This window comes from Fringilla coelebs (assembly GCF_963513975.1).
Source record: "Fringilla coelebs genome assembly, chromosome: 37".
Classification (NCBI taxonomy): Eukaryota; Metazoa; Chordata; class Aves; order Passeriformes; family Fringillidae; genus Fringilla; species Fringilla coelebs.
Window position 1 is genome coordinate 626,937 of NC_140063.1, and position 21,770 is coordinate 648,706.

The 21,770-nt window shown below is 60.5% G+C and overlaps 1 protein-coding gene across 1 annotated transcript in view; it reads left to right on the plus strand.

The window, feature by feature from the left end:
- DMPK (DM1 protein kinase) overlaps positions 1 to 21,770 on the plus strand; it is a gene marked incomplete at its 5' end in the record, with an annotated part of 73,842 nt that overhangs the window by 173 nt on the left and 51,899 nt on the right. The window contains 13 exons of the mRNA XM_084224408.1: positions 1,876 to 1,940; positions 2,228 to 2,418; positions 4,682 to 4,818; positions 6,401 to 6,485; positions 8,211 to 8,419; positions 11,271 to 11,455; positions 12,611 to 12,717; positions 14,587 to 14,731; positions 16,137 to 16,261; positions 18,771 to 18,946; positions 19,244 to 19,285; positions 20,823 to 20,879; positions 21,182 to 21,448. Of these exons, the coding sequence (XP_084080534.1) occupies positions 1,876 to 1,940; positions 2,228 to 2,418; positions 4,682 to 4,818; positions 6,401 to 6,485; positions 8,211 to 8,419; positions 11,271 to 11,455; positions 12,611 to 12,717; positions 14,587 to 14,731; positions 16,137 to 16,261; positions 18,771 to 18,946; positions 19,244 to 19,285; positions 20,823 to 20,879; positions 21,182 to 21,448 (1,791 nt within the window). The remainder of the gene's footprint in view (positions 1 to 1,875; positions 1,941 to 2,227; positions 2,419 to 4,681; positions 4,819 to 6,400; positions 6,486 to 8,210; positions 8,420 to 11,270; positions 11,456 to 12,610; positions 12,718 to 14,586; positions 14,732 to 16,136; positions 16,262 to 18,770; positions 18,947 to 19,243; positions 19,286 to 20,822; positions 20,880 to 21,181; positions 21,449 to 21,770) is intronic.

Consider the following 21,770-nt stretch of genomic DNA (forward strand, 5'->3'; position numbering starts at 1 on the left):
AAAAGGGAAAAAATGGGAAAAAACCGCGAAAAAATGGGAAAAAAATGGGGAAAAATGGGAAAAAACCGCGAAAAAATGGGGAAAAAATGGGGAAAATGGGGTGGGGGGCAACGGGGACAGCCCGAACCGGGAGCGGCCCCACGGCACGGGAAAAACTCGGGAGAGTGGGAAAATGGGGGGAAAAAGGGAAAAAATGGGAAAAAAAAGCGAAAAAATGGGGAAAAACCGCGAAAGAATGGGAAAAACCGCGAAAAAATGGGGGAAAAATGGGAAAAATGGGGTGGGGGGCAACGGGGACATCCCGAACCGGGCGCGGCACGTGCGCGGCCCCACGGCACGGAAAAAACTCGGGAGAGTGGGAAAATGGGGGGAAAAACCGAAAAAATGGGAAAAAACCGCGAAAAAATGGAAAAAAAACCGCGAAAAAATGGGAAAAATGGGGAAAAAAATGGGGAAAAAATGGGGATTTGGGGTGGGGGGCAACGGGGACAGCCCGAACCGGGCGCGGCCCCACGGCACGGGAAAAACTCGGGAGAGTGGGAAAATGGGGGGAAAAAGGGAAAAAATGGGAAAAAATGGGAAAAAATGGAAAAAACGGCGAAAAAATGGAAAAAATGGGGAAAAAATAGGGGGATTTGGGGTGGGGGGCAACGGGGACAGCCCGAACCGGGAGCGGCCCCACGGCACGGAAAAACTCGGGAACCCGTGGGAGAACGGGAAAATGGGGGGAAAAAGGAAAAAAATGGGAAAAAATGGGAAAAATTGGGAAAAAACCGCGAAAAAATGGGGGAAAACCGCGAAAAAATAGGGAAAAAATGGGGAAAAAATAGGGGGATTTGGGGTGGGGGCAACGGGGACAGCCCGAACCGGGAGCGGCCCCACGGCACGGGAAAAACTCGGGAATCCGTGGGAAATCCTGGGAAATCCTGGAAAAAATGGGGGGAAACGGTGAAAAAATGGGGAAAAATGAAAAAAAAATGGGAAAAAATGGGGAAAAATGGGAAAAAATGTGAAAAAATGGGGAAAACCCGGAAAAAATGGGGAAGAATGGGAAAAATGGGGGAAAATGGGGAAAAATGGGGGAAAAATGGGAAAAAATGGGGAAAAAATGGGAAAATGGGAAAAGATGGGGAAAAACCGGGAAAAAATGGGGATTTGGGATGGGGGGAATGGGGACAGTTTGAGATTTTTGGGGTTCAGTTTGGGGTTTCTGGGGTTCATTTTTGGGGGATTTTGGGGGATTTGGGGTTCATTTTTTTGGGATTTTTTGAGGGTTTGGGGGTTCAGTTTGGGGTTTCTGGGGTTCATTTTTGGGGTTCATTTTTGGGGATTTGGGGTTAATTTTTGGGGGATTTTGGGGTTCATTTTTGGGGGATTTTGGGGTTCATTTTTGGGGGATTTTTGGGGTTTTGGGGTTCAGTTTTTGGGGATTCGGGGTTCAGGTTTTGGGGTTTTTGGGGTTTTTAGGGTTCAGTTTGGGCTTTTTGGGATCTGATTTTTGGGGTGCCCCCCAGGCCGACCCCCGAGGGTCGCCGGGAGCGCTCCCGGGACAGGGTGGGGTTCACTGGGGGAAGTTTTGGTTATAAAGGGGCAGGTTTGGGGTTCCGTTTGGGGATTTTGGGGTTTTTGGGGTTCAGTTTGGGGTTTCTGGGGTTCATTTTTGGGGGATTTGGGGTTCATTTTTTTGGGGATTTTTTGAGGGTTTGGGGGTTCATTTTTGGGGGATTTTGGGGTTCGTTTTTGGGGGGATTTTGGGGGATTTGGAGTTCATTTTTTGGGGGATTTTTTGGGATTTGGGGTTCAGTTTTTGGGATTTTGGGGTTTTTAGGGTTCAGTTTGGGCTTTTTGGGATCTGATTTTTGGGGTGCCCCCCAGGCCGACCCCCGAGAGCCGCCGGGAGCGCTCCCGGGACAGGCTGGGGTTCACTGGGGGAAGTTTTGGTTATAAAGGGGCAGGTTTTGGGGTTCCGTTTGGGGTTTTTGGGGTTCAGTTTGGGGTTTCTGGGGTTCATTTTTGGGGGATTTGGGGTTCATTTTTTTGGGATTTTTTGAGGGTTTGGGGGTTCATTTTTGGGGGATTTTGGGGTTCGTTTTTGGGGGGATTTTGGGGGATTTGGGGTTCATTTTTTGGGGGATTTTTTGGGATTTGGGGTTCAGTTTTGGGGATTTTGGGGTTTTTAGGGTTCAGTTTGGGCTTTTTGGGATCTGATTTTTGGGGTCCCCCCCAGGCCGACCCCCGAGGGCCGCCGGGAGCGCTCCCGGGACGCCGCCCGGTGCCGGCGGAGCCGCGAGGCCGAGGTGTTCGGGCAGCTGGCGCTGGCGCTGCCCTTCGCCCGCGGCGTCAGCGCCCACCTGGACAAAGCGTCCATCATGCGGCTGACCATCAGCTACCTGCGCGTGCAGCGCCTGCTGGCCGCCGGTCAGGGGTCCCCCCAAACCCCCCGAACCCCAAAAACCACCGGGAGCACCCCCGGATCCGCCCTGAACCCCCAAATTCCTCGGGAACCCCAATTCCGCACCGGGACTCGCAAATCCATCGGGAACTTCCCACCCCAGATCCACCGGGATCCCACCCCCGAATCCTCACCAGGAGCACCCCCAAATCCTCATCGGGACCCCCCCAAAACCCTCTTGGAGCCCCAAATTCATCGGGACCCCAAAACCCACCGGGAACCCCCCGAATCCATCGGGATCCTCCCCAGATCCACCGGGATCCTACCCCGGAATCCACCCCCAAATCCTCGCCAGGAGCACCCCCAAATCCTCATCGGGACCCCCCAAATCCTCATCGGGACCCCCCGAAACCCCCCGAACCCCAAAAACCGCCGGGAGCCCCCCCCCGGATCCACCCTGAACCCCCAAATCCATCGGGAACCCCAATTCCGCACCGGGACTCCCAAATTCATCGGGAACCTCCCCAGATCCACCGGGATCCCACCCCCAAAACCACCCCCAAATCCTCACCAGGAGCACCCCCAAATCCTCATCGGGACCCCCCCAAACCCCCCGAACCCCCAAAACTACCGGGAGCCCCCCCAGATCCACCCTGACCCCCCAAATCCATCGGGAACCCCAATTCCGCACTGGGACTCCCAAATTCATCGGGAACTTCCCACCCCAGATCCGCCGGGATCCCCCCCCCAAATCCTCACCAGGAGCACCCCCAAATCCTCACCGGGACCCCCCACAACCCCCCGAACCCCAAAAACCACCGGGAGCCCCCCCAGATCCGCCCTGAACCCCGAATTCCTCGGGAACCCCAAAACCCACCGGGAAGCACTCCAAATCCGCCGGGATCCCCCCCAAATCCATCCCCAAATCCTCACCAGGAGCACCCCCAAATCCTCATCGGGACCCCCCCAAATCCTCACCAGGAGCACCCCCAAATCCTCATCGGGACCCCCCACAACCCCCCGAACCCCAAAAACCGCCGGGAGCCCCCCCAGATCCACCCTGACCCCCCAAATTCCTCGGGAACCTCCCCAGATCCACCGGGATCCCACCCCCAAAACCACCCCCAAATCCTCACCAGGAGCACCCCCAAATCCTCATCGGGACCCCCCCAAATCCTCACCGGGACCCCCCCAAAACCCTCTTGGAGCCCCAAATTCATCGGGACTCCAAAACCCACCGGGAACCCCCCCCAAATCCTCATCAGGACCCCCAAATTCTGATCGGAACCCCCAAATCCTCATCGGGACCCCCCCAAATCGTGATCGGGACCCCCCAAATCCTCATCGGGACCCCCCAAATTCTCATCGGGACCCCCAAATCCTCATCGGGAACCCCAAATCCTCACCAGGAGCCCCCCCAAATCCTCATCGGGACCCCCAAATCCTCATCGGGACCCCCCAAATCCTGATCAGGACCCCCCAAATCCTCATCGGGACCCCCCAAATTCTCATCGGGACCCCCAAATCCTCACCGGGACCCCCCAAATCCTGATCGGGAACCCCAAATCCTCATCAGGACCCCCCAAATCCTGATCAGGACCCCCCAAATCCTCATCAGGACCCCCAAATCCTCAGCGGGACCCCCCAAATTTTCATCAGGCCCCCCCCAAATCCTGATCAGGACCCCCAAATCCTCATCGGGACCCCCAAATCCTCATCGGGACCCCCCAAATCCTGATCAGGACCCCCCAAATCCTCACCAGGACCCCCAAATTCATCGGGAACGCCCCCAAATCCATCGGGAATCCCAAATCCCTGTCGGGACCCCCAAATCCACCCTCAGCCCCCCAAGACCCCCGACCCTTTTGGGGTACCCCAGACCCTCCCATCATTTCGGGGACCCCCTGACGCCCCCAGACCCCTCCCCAGCCCCCCCAGCCCCTTGAATCCCCCCCCCAAACCCCTCCCCAAATGCCTGAACGGTCCCAACCAAGGGATGGGGTCGGGTTAACCCTTACCCCCCCAAGACCCCCGACCCTTTTGGGGTACCCCCGCCCCCCCCATGATTTCGGGGACCCCCTGACGCCCCCAGACCCCTCCCCAACCCCCCCAACCCCTTGAATCCCCCCCCCAAACCCCCCAAACCCCTCCCCAAATGCCTGAATGGTCCCATACAAGGGGAGGGGTCGGGTTAACCCTTACCCCCCCAAGACCCCCGACCCTTTTGGGGTACCCCCGACCCCCCCATGATTTCGGGGACCCCCTGACGCCCCCCCCGGATCCCCCCAGGCGCCTGGGCGGCGGCGGCCGAGGCTGTGGACGGCTGCTACCTGCAGGCTCTGAGCGGCTTCGTGATGGTGCTGAGCGAGGGCGGCGACATGATTTACCTGTCCGAGAACGTCAGCCGCCTGCTGGGGCTCAGCCAGGTGCGGGGGGACCCCCACATCCCCCGGGGGATCCCCAAAAATCCGTCCGGGGGATCCCCAAAATCTGAAGAGAGAGAGACTCAAAAAATCCGTTTGGGGCGGCCCCAAAATCTCTCCAGGAGGGGCCAAAATCCGCCTGGGGGACCCCAAAAATCCGACGGGGGACCCCAAAATTTTCTCGGGGGAACCCCAAAATCTGCTGGGGAGGGACAAAAAAATCCGTCCGGGGGATCCCCAAAATCTGGAGAGAGAGACTCAAAAAATCCCTTTGGAGTGGCCCCAAAATCTCTCAAGGAGGGGCCAAAATCGGCCGGGGGGACCCCAAAAATCCGACGGGGGACCCCAAAATTTTCTCCGGGGGACCCCAAAATCCCCCGGGGGGACCCCAAAAATCCGTCCGGGGGATCCCCAAAATCTGGAGAGGGAGCGTAAAAAAATCGCTTCGGGGCGGCCCCAAAATCTCTCAAGGAGGGGCCAAAATCGGCCGGGAGGGACCCAAAATCTGGTGGGAGGGACCCCAAAATCCGTCTGGGGACCCCAAAATTTTCTCGGGGGAACCCCAAAATCCCCCGGGGGGACCCCAAAAATCCGTCCGGGGGATCCCCAAAATCTGGAGGGGGAGCGTAAAAAAATCGCTTCGGGGCGGCCCCAAAATCTCTCAAGGAGGAGCCAAAATCTGCCTGGGGGACCCCAAAAATCCGCCTGGGGGACCCCAAAATCTGCCTGGGGTCCCCAAAAATTTACCTGGGGGAACCCCAAAATCTCCCGGGGGGACCCCAAAAATCCGTCCGGGGGATCCCCAAAATCTGGAGGGGGAGCGTTAAAAAATCGCTTTGGAGCGGCCCCAAAATCTCTCGAGGAGGGGCCAAAATCAGCCGGGGGCGGGGTCAAACCCTGCAGAGAAGAACCCCAAAAATCTGCCTGGGGGGTCCCCAAAAATTTACCTGGGGGAACCCCAAAATCTCCCGGGGGGACCCCAAAAATTCGTCCGGGGGATCCCCAAAATCTGGAGAGGGAGCGTAAAAAAAATCGCTTTGGAGCGGCCCCAAAATCTCTCAAGGAGGGGCCAAAATCTGCTTGGGGGACCCCAAAAATCTGGCGGGAGGGACCCCAAAATTTTCTCGGGGGGACCCCAAAATCTGCCGGGATGGGCCCCGAAAATCCGTCCGGGGGATCCCCAAAATCTGGAGGGGGATTGTAAAAAAATCGCTTTGGAGCGGCCCCAAAATCTCTCCAGGAGGGGCCAAAATCTGCCTGGGGGACCCCAAAAATCCGTCTGGGGAACCCCAAAATCTGCCTGGGGAACCCCAAAATTTTCTCGGGGGGTCCCCAAAAATTTGTCGGGGGGGAGCCAAAAAAATCCGTCCGGGGGGACCCCAAAATCTGCCTGGGGGGGGTCCAAAATCTCTTAACGGGATCCCCAAAACTCCTCAGGGAGCCCCAAAAATCATTTGGGGGTCCCCAAATTCTGCCTGGGGGGGTCCCCAAATTCTGGAGGGGGGGTTCCCCAATTGAGGGGGGGGTCCCCAATTTGGGGGGGGTCCCCAAAATGCGGCCGTGACCCCCCCGGACCCCTCCCCAGCTGGAGCTGATCGGGCACAGCGTGTTCGACTTCGTGCACCCCTGCGACCACGAGGAGCTGCACGACGTGCTGGGCCCGCGGCAGGGTGAGACCCCTCCCCAAATTACCGGGGACCCCCAAAAATACCCCGGGACCCTCCCGGGAACCCCTCCTCGAGACCCCTCCCCAAATTACCCCGAGACCCCTCCCCAAATTACCCCGAGACCCCTCCCCAAATTACCGGGGACCCCCAAAAAAATACCCCGGGACCCCCCCGGGAACCCCCAGAATCACCCCCGAGACCCCTCCTCGAGACCCCTCCCCAAATTACCCCGAGACCCCTCCCCAAATTACCGGGAGCCCCTAAAAATACCCCGGGACCCTCCCGGGAACCCCCGGAATCACCCCCGAGACCCCTCCTCGAGACCCCTCCCCAAATTACCCGGGACCCCCCAAAAAATACCCCGGGACCCCCCCGAGACCCCTCCTCGAGACCCCTCCCCAAATTATCCCGGGACCCCTCCCCAAATTACCCGGGACCCCCCCCCAAAAATACCCCAGAACCCCACCGAGACCCCTCCTCGAGACCCCTCCCCAAATTACCCCGAGAGCCCCCAAAAAAATACTCCAGAACCGCCCCCTGGAACCCCCAAAGTCATCTCTGAGACCCTTCCCCAAATTACCCGGGACCCCCCCCAAAAATACCCCAAAACCCCCCCGAGACCCCTCCTCGAGACCCCTCCCCAAATTACCCCGAGACCCCTCCCCAAATTACCCGGGACCCCCCCCAAAAATACCCCAGAATCATCCCCGAGACCCCTCCCCAAATTACCGGGGACCCCCAAAAATACCCCGGGAGTCCCCCGAGACCCCTCCTCGAGACCCCTCCCCAAATTACCCGGGGACCCCCCAAAAAATACCCCGAGACCCCTCCCCAAATTACCCCGGGAGCCCCCCAAAAATACCCCGGAATCATCCCCGAGACCCCTCCCCAAATTACCCCGGGAGCCCCCCAAAAAATACCCCAGAACCCCCCCGGGAACCCCCGGAATCACCCCCGAGACCCCTCCCCAAATTACCCCGGGACCCCCCAAAATACCCCGAGACCCCTCCCCAAATTACCCGGGACCCCCAAAAATACCCCGGGACCCCTCCCCAAATTACCGGGGACCCCCCAAATCCCGGCACCCCCGAACTCCTCTGACCCCCCCGACCCCCCGGGACCCCTCCCCAAATTCTCGTGACCCCCCCAAACCCCCCGGGACCCCCCCCAATTCCGGGGTGGGCGTGGCTTTCCCTACGCATGAGGAACCCCCGGGATCCCCTCAAGACCCCCCGGGACCCCCCGGGACCCCCCAGAACCCCCCAAATCCCGGGAGCCCCCAACTCCTCTGACCCCTCACGACCCCCGGGACCCCTCCCCAAATTCCCGTGACCCCCCAAACCCCCCGGGACCCCCCCAATTCCGGGGTGGGCGTGGCTTTCCCTGCACATAAAGAGCCCTCAGACCCCCCAGGACCCCCCGGGACCCCCCAAATCCCGGCACCCCCGACTCCCCCGGATCCCCCCCGACTCCCCCCGACCCCCGGGACCCCTCCCCAATTTCAGGGGGTCCCCGGCGGCGGGGGGAGCGCTCGGGCCGCAGTTTCTCGCTGCGCATGAAGAGCCCCCAGACCCCCCGGGACCCCCCGGGACCCCCCAAATCCCGGCACCCCGGATCCCCCCCCGACCCGCCCCGACCCCCGGGACCCCTCCCCAAATTCCCGTGACCCCCCAAACCCCCCGGGACCCCCCCAATTCCGGGTGGGCGTGGCTTTCCCTGCACATGAAGAGCCCCCCGACCCCATTAACCCCCCGGGACCCCCCAAATCCCGGCACCCCGGATCCCCCCCGACGCCCCCCGACCCCCGGGACCCCTCCCCAATTTCAGGGGGTCCCCGGCGGCGGGGGGAGCGCTCGGGCCGCAGTTTCTCGCTGCGCATGAAGAGCACCCTGAGCGGCCGCGGGCGCTGCCTCAACCTGAAAGCGGCGTCCTGGAAGGTGGGGGGGACACTGGGGACATTTGGGGACACTGGGGACACTGTGGACATTTGGGGACATTGGGGGGGTTGGGGACATTGGGGACATTTGGGGGGGTTTGGGGATATTGGGGACATTTGGGGACACTGGGGACACTGGGGACATTTGGGGATATTGGGGGCGTTGGGGGGATTGGGGATATTGGGGACATTGGGGACATTGGGGACATTGGGGACATTGGGGGGGTTGGGGACATTGGGGACATTGGGGAGGTGTGGGGGGATATGGGGATGTGGGGACATTTGGGGACATTTGGGGACATTTGGGACATTGAGGACATTGGGGGGTTTGGGGACATTGAGGACATTTGGGACGTTGAGGACATTTGGGACATTGAGGACATTGGGGCATTGGGGGGACATTGGGGACATTTGGGGACAGTTCTGGGGGGTGTTTTGGGGTAAACCCCGAGGGATTCCTCAGGGATTTTTGGGGCATTTTCGGATAAATCCCGAGGGGTTTCTCAGGGATTTTTGGGTTATTTTGGGGTAAATCCCGAGGGGTTCCCCAGGGGATTTTCGGGTCGTTTTGGGGTAAATCCTGAAGGGGATTCCTCAGGGATTTTTGGGCTGTTTTGGGATAAACCCTGAAGGGTTCCTCAGGGATTTTTGGGTCGTTTTGGGATAAACCCCGAGGATTTCCTCAGGGATTTTCGGGTCGTTTTGGGATAAACCCCGAGGGGTTCCCCAGGGATTTTTGGGTCGTTTTGGGATTAATCCCGAGGGGTTCCTCAGGGATTTTTGGGTTTCTCAGGGATTTTTGGGTCGTTTTGGGCTAAACCCCAAGGATTTCCTCAGGGATTTTTGGGTCGTTTTGGGCTAAACCCCGAGGATTTCCTCAGGGATTTTCGGGTCGTTTTGCCATAAACCCCGATGTGTTTTTTGTGCATTTCCGGGATTTTTTGGGATAAACCCCAAACCCCGGGGTTCTTTTGGTGTAAATCCCGAGGGGTTCCCCAGGGATTTTTGGGTTATTTTGGGGTAAATCCCGAATGGGGTTCCCCAGGGATTTTTGGGTCGTTTTGGGATAAACCCCGAGGATTTCCTCAGGGATTTTCGGGTCGTTTTGGGGTAAATCCTGAGGGGTTCCTCAGCGATTTTTGGGGCGTTTTGGGGCAAATCCTGAAGGGGATTCCTCAGGGATTTTCGGGTCGTTTTGGGGTAAATCCCGAGGGGATCCTCAGGGATTTTTGGGCTGTTTTGGGATAAACCCTGAAGGGTTCCTCAGGGATTTTTGGGTCGTTTTGGGATAAACCCCGAGGATTTCCTCAGGGATTTTCGGGTCGTTTTGGGCTAAATCCTGAGGGGTTCCTCAGCGATTTTTGGGGCGTTTTGGGGCAAATCCTGAAGGGGATTCCTCAGGGATTTTCGGGTCATTTTGGGGTAAATCCCGAGGGGATCCTCAGGGATTTTTGGGGTGTTTTGGGATAAACCCCGAGGGGTTCCTCAGGGATTTTCGGGTCGTTTTGGGGTAAACCCCGAGGATTTCCTCAGGGATTTTCGGGTCGTTTTGCCGTAAACCCCGATGTGTTTTTTGTGCATTTCCGGGATTTTTTGGGATAAACCCCAAACCCCGGGGTTCTTTTGGTGTAAATCCCGAGGGGTTCCCCAGGGATTTTTGGGTTATTTTGGGGTAAATCCCGAATGGGGTTCCCCAGGGATTTTTGGGGCGTTTTGGGGCAAATCCTGAAGGGGATTCCTCAGGGATTTTTGGGTCGTTTTGGGATAAACCCCGAGGATTTCCTCAGGGATTTTCGGGTCGTTTTGGGGTAAATCCTGAGGGGTTCCTCAGCGATTTTTGGGGCGTTTTGGGGCAAATCCTGAAGGGGATTCCTCAGGGATTTTCGGGTCGTTTTGGGGTAAATCCCGAGGGGATCCTCAGGGATTTTTGGGGTGTTTTGGGATAAACCCCGAGGATTTCCTCAGTGATTTTCGGGTCGTTTTGGGGTAAACCCCGAGGATTTCCTCAGTGATTTTCGGGTCGTTTTGGGCTAAACCCCGAGGATTTCCTCAGGGATTTTCGGGTCGTTTTGCCATAAACCCCGATGTGTTTTTTGTGCATTTCCGGGATTTTTTGGGATAAACCCCAAACCCCGGGGTTCTTTTGGTGTAAATCCCGAGGGGTTCCCCAGGGATTTTTGGGTTATTTTGGGGTAAATCCCGAATGGGGTTCCCCAGGGATTTTTGGGGCGTTTTGGGGCAAATCCTGAAGGGGATTCCTCAGGGATTTTCGGGTCGTTTTGGGATAAATCCCGAGGGGATCCTCAGGGATTTTTGGGTTATTTTGGGGTAAATCCTGAAGGGGATTCCTCAGGGATTTTCGGGTCGTTTTGGGGTAAATCCCGAGGGGATCCTCAGGGATTTTTGGGGTGTTTTGGGATAAACCCCGAGGATTTCCTCAGGGATTTTCGGGTCGTTTTGGGGTAAATCCTGAGGGGTTCCTCAGCGATTTTTGGGGCGTTTTGGGGCAAATCCTGAAGGGGATTCCTCAGGGATTTTCGGGTCGTTTTGGGGTAAACCCCGAGGATTTCCTCAGTGATTTTCGGGTCGTTTTGGGATAAACCCCGAGGGGATCCTCAGGGATTTTCGGGTCGTTTTGGGATAAATCCCGAGGGGTTCCTCAGGGATTTTTGGGTTTCTCAGGGACTTTTGGGTCGTTTTGGGCTAAACCCCGAGGGGTTCCCCAGGGATTTTTGGGTCGTTTTGGGATAAACCCCGAAGGGATTTCCTCAGTGATTTCCGGGGTGTTTTTCCATAAACCCCGCTGTGTTTTTTGCCCATTTCGGGATTTTTGGGGTTCTCCCCCCGCCCAGGTGCTGCACTGCGCGGGGCACATGCGGACGTACGCGGGGGCGGGGGGCGGCGACCCCCCCCTGCGGTGCCTGGTGCTGATCTGCGAGGCCATCCCGCACCCCGGGGCCATCGAGGCGCCGCTGGGCTCGGGCACCGTGCTCACCCGCCACTCCATGGACATGAAATTCACCTACTGCGACGACAGGTGCGGGGACGGCCCGGGACAAACCCGGGACAAACCCGGGACAAACCCGGGACAAACCCGGGACACCGCCGGGACAACCCCGGGACAAACCCGGGATGGGTGGGATACCCCCGGGACACCCCCGGGACACCGCCGGGACAGCCCCGGGACACCCCCGGGATGGGTGGGACACCGCCGGGACAACCCCGGGATGGCTGGGACACCCCGGGACAAACCCGGGACAACCCCGGGATGGGTGGGAGGCCCCGGGACACCCCTGGGACACCACCGGGACACCCCCGGGATCGCTGGGACATCGCCGGGACCCCCCCCGGGATGGGCGGGACTCCCCCCCCGAGAACCCCCGGGACACCGCCGGGATGGGTGGGACACCCCTGGGACAAACCCGGGACCCCCGGGATGGGTGGGATCCGCCGGGACCCCCGGGATGGGTGGGAGCCCCCGGGACACCCCTGGGACACCCCCGGGATGGGCGGGACACCCCGGGACACCCCCGGGACACCCCCGGGACCCCCGCGATGGGTGGGACACCCCAGGACCCCCCCGGGATCGCTGGGACACCCTCGGGACCCCCTCGGGATGGGTGGGACCCCCCCGGAACCCCCCCGGGACAACCCCGGGACACCCCCGGGACCTCCGCGATGGGTGGGACCCCCCCGGGACATTACCGGGACCCCCCCGGGATCGCCGGGACCCCCTCGGGACACCCCCGGGACACACCCGGGACAACCCTGGGACACCCCCAGGATACCCCCGGGACACCCCCGGACAATTTTGGGGTGTCCCCCCGGTGTTTTTGGGGTGCAGGATCGGGGAGGTGGCCGGGTACCACCAGGATTTTGGGGTGCGGGGTCGCAGGGATGTCGGGGTGTCCCCCATTGTTTTTGGGGTGTCCCCCCGATAATTTTGGGGTCCCCCCGATAATTTTGGGGTGCAGGATCGGGGAGGTGGCCGGGTCCCTTACAGGATTTTGGGGTGCGGGATCGCAGGGCTGTTAGGGTGTCCCCCCGATAATTTTGGGGTGCCCCGGTGTTTTTGGGGTGCAGGATCGGGGAGGTGGCCGGGTACCCCCTGGATTTTGGGGTGCGGGGTCGCAGGGGTGTCGGGGTGTCCCCCAATGGTTTTTGGGGTGCCCGCGGTGTTTTTGGGGTGCAGGATCGGGGAGGTGGCCGGGTACCACCCCGAGGAGCTCCTGGGCTGTTCCCTCTACGAGTTCGTGCACGCGCTCGACTCCGGCACCCTGAGCCGCAGCGTGCACACGCGTGAGTGACCCCGGGAACCCCAAAACCGGCGGGGAACCCCAAACCCCCCGGGAACCCCAACATCTACCCGGGAACCCCAACATCTGCGGGGAAACCCCAAATCTGAATGGGAAACCCCAAAATCTGCTGGTAACCCCAACATCTGCCCTGGAACCCCAAAATATGAATGAAAACCCCCAAACCCCCCAGGGAACCCCAAAATCTGCCCAGGAAACCCCAAAATCCCCTTGAGAACCCCAAAATCTGCCTGGGAAACCCAAAATCTGAATGGGAAACATAAATCTGAATGGGAACCCCAAAATCGGAATGGGAAACCCCCAAACCCCCCAGGGAACCCCAAAATCTGAATGGGAACCCCAAAATCTGAATGGGAAACCCAAAATATGAATGGGAAACCCAAAATCTGCCCAGGAAAACCAAAATCTGAATGGGAAACCCAAAAAATCTGAATGGGAACCCCAAAATCTGAATGGGAACCCCAAAATCTGAATGGGAAACCCAAAATATGAATGGGAAAACCAAAATCTGCCGGGAAACCCCCAAACCCCCCAGGGAACCCCAAAATCTGAATGGGAAACCCCAAAATCTGCCCGGGAAACCCAAAATCTGAATGGGAAACCCAAAATCCCCTCGGGAACCCCAAAATCTGCGGGGAAACCCCCCAACCCCCCAGGGAACCCCAAAATCTGCGGGGAACCCCAAAATATGAATGGAAAACACCCCAACCCCCCAGGGAACCCCAACATCTACCCGGGAACCCCAAAATCTGCCCAGGAACCCCAAAATCTGAATGGGAAACCCAAAATATGAATGGGAAATCCAAAATCTGAATGGGAAACCCAAAATCCCCTCGGGAACCCCAAAATCTGCCGGGAAACCCAAAATCTGAATGGGAACCCCAAAATCTGAATGGGAAACCCCAAAATCTGAATGGGAAACCCCAAAATCTGAATGGGAACCCCAAAATCTGAATGGGAAACCCCAAAATCTGAATGGGAAACCCCCAAAATCTGCCCGGGAAAACCAAAATATGAATGGGAAACCCAAAATCTGCCCGGGAACCCCAAAACCCCCAGTGTCCTGTCCCCGTGTGACCCCCCCAGTGTCCCCAGTGTCCCCAATCCCCCAACTGTCCCCAATCCCCCCACTGTCCCCACTGTCCCCACTGTCCCCAGTGTCCCCAGTGTCCCCAATGTCCCCCAGTGTCCCCAGTGTCCCCAATCCCCCCACTGTCCCCACTGTCCCCAATGTCCCCAATGTCCCCATCGTCCCCAATGTCCCCAATGTCCCCAATGTCCCCACTGTCCCCAATGTCCCCAATGTCCCCAATGTCCCCAATGTCCCCATGTCCCCGCAGTGCTGAGCAAGGGCCAGGCTGTCACCAGCCAGTACCGGTGTCCTGTCCCCAATCCCCCCAATGTCCCCAATCCCCCCAATATCCCCAATGTCCCCACTGTCCCCAATGTCCCCAATGTCCCCAATCCCCCCAATATCCCCAATGTCCCCAATGTCCCCAATGTCCCCAATGTCCCCAATGTCCCCCTGATGTCCCCGCAGTGCTCAGCAAGGGCCAGGCTGTCACCAGCCAGTACCGGTTCCTGTCCCCATGTGACCTCCCAGTGTCCCCAATCCCCCCAATGTCCCTGATGTCCCCACTGTCCCCAATGTCCCCAATGTCCCCAGTGTCCCCAGTGTCCCCAATGTCCCCCTGATGTCCCCGCAGTGCTCAGCAAGGGCCAGGCTGTCACCAGCCAGTACCGGTTCCTGACCCCGTGTGACCCCCCAGTGTCCCCAATCCCCCCAATCCCCCCAATGTCCCCAATGTCCCCAATGTCCCCGATGTCCCCAATGTCCCCAATGTCCCCGCAGTGCTCAGCAAGGGCCAGGCTGTCACCAGCCAGTACCGGTTCCTGGCCAAGCGCGGGGGGTTCCTGTGGGCGCAGACCCAGGCCACCGTCATGGGCGGGGGGCGAGCGGCGCCCGAGGGCATCGTGTGCCTGCACTTCGTGCTCAGGTGGGGACACTGGGGACACTGGGGTGACACTGGGGTGACATTGGGGGGATTGGGGACATTGGGGACACATGGCGCCCGAGGGCATCGTGTGCCTGCACTTCGTGCTCAGGTGGGGACATTGGGGGGACACTGGGGACATTGGGGACATTGGGGGGACATTGCTCACATGGCGCCCGAGGGCATCGTGTGCCTGCACTTCGTGCTCAGGTGGGGACACTGGGGTGACATTGGGGTGACATTGGGGACACTGGGGTCACATGGCGCCCGAGGGCATCGTGTGCCTGCACTTCGTGCTCAGGTGGGGACACTGGGGACACTGGGGACACTGGGGGGACACATGGCGCACGAGGGCATCGTGTGCCTGCACTTCGTGCTCAGGTGGGGACACTGGGGACACTGGGGACACTGGGGGGACATTGGGGACACTGGGGACATTGGGGACAGTGGGGACACTGGGGACATTGGGGACACTGGGGACACTGGGGACACTGGGGACACTGGGGACATTGGGGACATTGGGGGATTGGAGACACTGGGGTGACATTGGGGACATTGGGGACACTGGGGGGACATTGGGGGGACATTGGGGAGGGGTCGCGGGGGGACCCTCAAAACCTCATCCAGGACCCCCCAAACCTCCCTTTGGGGGGGGGTGGGGACCCCAAAAACCCCACCTGGAGACCCCCAAAAACCTTTCTGGGCCCCCCCAGCCCCTCTTTCGGGGGTGGAGACCCCCAAAACCCCACCCGGGGACCCCCAAAACCCCACTTGGGGTGATGGGGATCCCCAAACCCCCCCCCGGGCCCCCCAGCCCCTCTTTGGGGGGGTGGGGATCCCCAAAACCCCACCCGGGCCCCCCCAAGCCCCTCTTTGGGGGGGTGGGGTCCCCCAAAACCCCACTTGGGGATCCCCAAAACACCCCCGGGCCCCCCCAAGCCCCTCTTTGAGGGGTGGGGATCCCCAAAATCCCACCCGGGGACCCCCAAAATCCCACCCGGGACCCCCAAAACCCCACCCTGGGACCCCCAAAACCCCGCCCGGGGACCCCCAAAACCCCCCCCGGGCCCCCCCAGCCCCTCTTTGGGGGGGTGGGGATCCCCAAAACCCCCCCCGGGGCCCACCCAACCCCTCTTTGAGGGGTGGAGACCCCCAAAATCCCACCTGGGGATCCCCAAAACCCCACTTGGGGACCCCCAAAACCCCACCCGGGGACCCCCAAAACCCCACCCGGGGACCCCCAAACCCCCCCCGGGCCCCCCAGCCCCTCTTTCGGGGGTGGGGATCCCCAAAACCCCACTTGGGGACCCCTAAAACCCCACCTGGGGATCCCCAAAACCCCCCCCGGGCCCCCCCAGCCCCTTTTTGGGGGGTGGTCCCCGCCTGACGCCCCCTCCCCACCCCGCAGCCGGGTGGAGCAGCGCGGGCTGGTTCTGTCCCTGGAGCAGACCCAGCGCCGCGATTTGGGGAGGGGGCGTCGCCCCCCGCCCCCCGCCCCCGCCCCGCCGGACGCCGTGCTGGACCTGAGCCTGGGTGCGAACTGGGATGGACTGGGAGGGACTGGGAGGGATTTTGGGGGGGGTCCGGGGGGTCCCTGCAGGGTTCGGAGGGTCCTAGGGGGGATTTTGGGGGGTCTGGGGGCGTCCCGAGGGTCCTGAGGGGGATTTTGGGGGGGGTCCCGAGGGTCCTGAGGGGATTGGGGGGGGTCTGGGGGGGGTCCCGAGGGTCCTGGGGGGGATTTTGGGGGGGTCTGGGGGGGTCCCGAGGGTCTTGAGGGGATTTTGGGGGGTCTGGGGAGGGTCCCGAGGGTCCTGGGGGGGATTTTGGGGGGTCTGGGGGCGTCCCGAGGGTCCTGAGGGGGATTTTGGGGGGGTCCCGAGGGTCCTGGAGGAGATTTTGAGGGGTCTGGGGGGGGTCCCGGGGGTCCTGGGCTGAATTTGGGATTTTTTGGGGCATTCTGGGACAATTTTGGGGTTTTATTTGGTTGATTTTGGGGCGGTTCCGGTCGATTTTGGGGATTTTTCGGGGGTCCCGGGTGGATTTGGGGCTTTTCCCGGGGGTCTCACCTTGCTGCCCCTCCCCAGGGCTGGGGGTCCCGGGGGTCCTGGGCTGGATTTGGGCTTTTTTGGGGCATTCTGGGATGAATTTGAGGTTTTATTTGAGGATCCTGGAGTGATTTTGGGGCGGTTCCGGGTCGATTTTGGGGATTTTTTCGGGGGTCTCTGGGTGGATTTGGGGTTTTTCCCGGGGGTCTCACGCTGCTGCCCCCCCAGGGCTGGGGGTCCCGGAGGACCTGGGCTGGATTTGGGATTTTTTGGGTGGTTCTGGGCTAATTTGGGGTTTTATTTGAGGATCCTGGAGTGATTTTGGGGCGGTTCCGGTCGATTTTGGGGATTTTTTCGGGGGTCTCTGGGTGGATTTGGGGTTTTTCCTGGGGGTCTCACCCTGCTGCCCCCTCCCCAGGGCTGGGGGTCCCGGGTGTCCCGGGGGTCCTGGGCTGGATTTGGGCTTTTTTGGGTCATTCTGGGACAATTTGGGGTTTTTATTTGAGGATCCTGGAGTGATTTTGGGGCAGTTCTGGGTCGATTTGGGGGATTTTTTCGGGGGTCCCTGGGTGGATTTGGGGTTTTTCCCGGGGGTCTCACCCTGCTGCCCTCCCCAGGGCTGGGGGTCCCGGGGGTCCCGGGGGTCCTGGGCTGGATTTGGGCTTTTTTGGGTCATTCTGGGATGAATTTGGGTTTTTATTTGAGGATCCTGGAGTGATTTTGGGACAGTTCCGATCGATTTTGGGGATTTTTTCGGGTGTCTCTGGGTGGATTTGGGGTTTCTCCCGGGGGTCTCACCCTGCTGCCCCCTCCCCAGGGTTGGGGGTCCCGGGGGTCCCGGGGGTCCCGGTGTGAATTTGGGATTTTTTGGGGGGTTCTTGGCTAATTTTGTGCATTTTATTTGAGGATCCTGGAGTGATTTTGGGGCGGTTCCGATCGATTTTGGGGATTTTTTCGGGGGTCCCTGGGTGGATTTGGGGTTTTTCCGGGGGTCTCACCCTGCTTTTCCCCCCCAGGGCTGGGGGTCCCGGGGGTCCCGGGGGTCCCGGTGTGAATTTGGGCTTTTTTGGGTGGTTCTTGGCTAATTTGGGGTTTTATTTGAGGATCCTGGAGTGATTTTGGGGCGGTTCTGGTCGATTTTGGGGATTTTTCCGGGGGTCCCGCGTTAATTTGGGGTTTTTCCTGGGGGTCTCACCCTGCTGCCCCCTCCCCAGGGTTGGGGGTCCCGGGTGTCCCGGGGGTCCTGGGGTGAATTTGGGATTTTTTTGGGTGGTTCTTGGCTAATTTGGGGTTTTATTTGAGGATCCTGGAGTGATTTTGGGACGATTCCGATCGATTTTGGGGATTTTTTGGGGGGTCCCCGGGTGGATTTGGGGTTTTCCCGGGGGTCTCACCCTGCTGCCCCCTCCCCAAGGCTGGGGGTCCCGGGGGTCCCGGGGGTCCTGGGCTGGATTTGGGATTTTTTGGGTCATTCTGTGATGAATTTGGGGTTTTATTTGAGGATCCTGGAGTGATTTTGGGGCAGTTCTGGGTCGATTTTGGGGATTTTTTCGGGGGTCCCGGGTGGATTTGGGGTTTTTCCCGGGGGTCTCACCCTGCTGCCCCCCCCAGGGTTGGGGGTCCCGAGGGTCCCGCGTGGATTTGGGATTTTTTGGGTGGTTCTTGGCTAATTTGGGGTTTTATTTGAGGATCCTGGAGTGATTTTGGGGCGGTTCCGGTCGATTTTGGGGATTTTTTCGGGGGTCCCGCGTTAATTTGGGGTTTTTCCCGGGGGTCTCACCCTGCTGCCCCCTCAGGGCTGGGGGTCCCGGGGGTCCTGGGCTGAATTTGGGATTTTTTGGGTCATTCTGGGACAATTTGGGGGGTTTTATTTGAGGATCCTGGAGTGATTTTGGGGCGGTTCCGATCGATTTTGGGGATTTTTTCGGGGGTCTCTGGATGGATTTGGGGTTTTTCCCGGGGGTCTCACCCTGCTGCCCCCTCCCCAGGGTTGGGGGTCCCGGGGGTCCCGGGGGTCCTGGCCTTCGTGCGCCCCTCCCACGTGCCCGAGGCCGCCCTCCAGCGCGACCCCCGCCGCTTCTGCTCCCCCGAGCTCGTCCGGCTCCTCGCCCCCATCTTCGACCCCCCCCCCGCGACCCCCGCCCCCCCCCGGCGGCCCCGCAGCCCCTCCCCGGTGAGTGGGGGAGGGGGAGGGGGGATCCTGACCCGAATTTGGGGGTTTTTGGGGGGGATTTGGGGGGGATTTGAGGGGTTTTTAATGGGGTTTTGGAGGTTTTTTAGGGGGGGTCTTTGGGGTTTTTGGGGGGGTCCTGGGGGGTTTGGGGGGGGTTCTTTGGGGTCTGGGGGGTTTTTTGGGGGGGGTCTTGGGGGTCTTGGGATTGTTTGGGAGGGGTCTTTGGGGTTTTGGGGGGTCCGGGGGGCTCTGGGGGTCCCTGGCTGTGCCCCCCCAGCCCCCAAACCGCTGCTGCAGGTACAGAAGATTTTTGGGGGGAGCCCCGGGACCACCCTGCAGGTGAGGGGGGGAGGGGACGCTCCTGGGACCCCCACCCCATAAATGGGAGGAGACCCCAAATCCTGACCCCAAATCTGACCCCAAATCCTGACCCCAAATCTGACCCCAAATCCCACCCCATAAATGGGAGGAGACCCCAAATCCCAGCCCAGAAATGGGAGGGGACCCCAAATCCCGACCCCCAAATCTGACCCCAAATCTGACCCCAAATCCTGACCCCAAATCTGATCCAAAATCTGACCCCAAATCCTGACCCCCAATGTGACCCCTGACCCCAAATCTGACCCCAAACGTGACCCCAAATGTGCCTCCCAGACCCCAAATGTGACCCCAGACCCCAAATCTGCTCCCAAACCCCCAAATGTGCCCCCTGACCCCAAACGTGCCCCCTGACCCCAAATCTTCCCTCTGACCCCTGACCCCAAATCTTCCCTCTGACCCCAGACCCCAAATGTGCCCCAGACCCCAAATCTGACCCCAGACCCCAAATGTGACCCCTGACCCCAAATGTGCCCCCAGACCCCAAACCCTGACCCCAAACCTGACCCCAAATCTGACCCTGACCCCAAATGTGCCCCTGCCTCCCAACGTGCCCCCTGACCCCAAATGTGCCCCCTGACCCCAAACGTGCCCCCTGACCCCAAACCTGACCCCAAATGTGCCCCCTGACCCCAAACGTGACCCAAAATCTGACCCCGACCCCCAAATGTGCCCCAAGACCCCAGACCCCATTGTGCCCCCTGACCCCAAACCTGACCCCAAATCCTGACCCCAAATCTGACCCCAGACCCAAACCCCAAATCTGACCTCCAATGTGCCCCCTGACCCCAACGTGCCCCCCCAATCCTGCCCCCAAATGTGACTCCTGACCCCAAACGTGACCCCCAATGTGCCCCCAGACCCCAAATCTGCCCCCTGACCCCAAATCTAACCCCTGACCCCAAATGTGACCCCAAATCTGCCCCCTGACCCCCAAATGTGCCCCCTGACCCCCAAACCTGACCCCAAATCCTGACCCCAAACCCCTGACCCCTGACTCCAAACCTGACCCCAAACCTGACCCCAAACGTGACCCCTGACCCCAAACCTGACCCCAAACCTGACCCCAAACGTGCCCCCAGACCCCAAATCCTGACCCCAAATCTGCCCCTTGACCCCGATGTGCCCCCTGACCCCAAACCCCAAATGTGCTCCCTGACCCCAAATCAGACCCCAGACCCCAAATCAGCCCCCAGACCCCAAACCTGACCCCAAACCTGACCCCAAACCCGCCCCGCCCCCACAGCCGCCCCCCCTGGACCTGGCCATGCTGGCCCCCTACATCCCCAAACCTGACCCCAAACCTGCCCCCTGACCCCATCCCCACAGCCGCCCCCCCTGGACCTGGCCATGCCGGCCCCCTACATCCCCAAACCTGACCCCAAATCAGACCCCAGACCCCCAATCTGCCCCCAGACCCCAAATCAGACCCCAGACCCCAAACCTGACCCCAAACCTGACCCCAAACCTGCCCCCTGACCCCCGTCCCCCCCCACAGCCGCCCCCCCTGGACCTGGCCATGCTGGCCCCCTACATCCCCAAACCTGACCCCAATGTGCCCCCAGACCGCAAATGTGACCCCAGACCCCAAATCAGACCCCAGACCCCAAACCTGACCCCAAACCTGACCCCAAACCTGACCCCAAACCTGACCCCATCCCCACAGCCGCCGCCCCTGGACCTGGCCATGCTGGCCCCCTACATCCCCAAACCTGACCCCAAACCTGACCCCTGACCCCAAACCTGACCCCAAACCTGACCCCAAACCTGACCCCAATGTGCCCCCAGACCCCAAATCAGACCCCAGACCCCAAACCTGACCCCAAACGTGACCCCAAACCCGCCCCGCCCCCACAGCCGCCGCCCCTGGACCTGGCCATGCTGGCCCCCTACATCCCCATGGACGGCGACTTCCAGCTGGGCGGGGCCGAGCCGCACCGGGGGCGGGGCCTGTGCCGCCCGGGCCCCGCCCACACCGCCCGGGCCCCGCCCCCAAGGCCCCGCGCACGCAGCTTCCCCGGGAGAGGCCCCGCCCCCTCCCGGCCTGGCCACGCCCTCCCGAGATGGGGCAGCGACCCCGCCCTCGGCCACGCCCCGCGGGCACGCCCTGCTAGGAAGAGGTGGGTGGGGCTTGGGGGGATTAATGAGGGGTGTGGCTTGGGGGAATTAATGAGGGGTGTGGCTTGGGGGAATTAATGAGGGGTGTGGCTTGGGGGAATTAATGAGGGGTGTGGTTTGGTCCTGCTGGGAAGAGGTGGGTGGGGCTTGGGGAATTAATGAGGGGTGGGGCTTGGGGGAATTAATGAGGGGTGTGGCTTGGGTGAATTAATGAGGGGTGGGGCTTGGGGGAATTAATGAGGGGTGGGGCTTGGGTGAATTAATGAGGGGTGTGGCTTGATCCTGCTAGGAAGAGGTGGGTGGGGCTTGGGGGAATTAATGAGGGGTG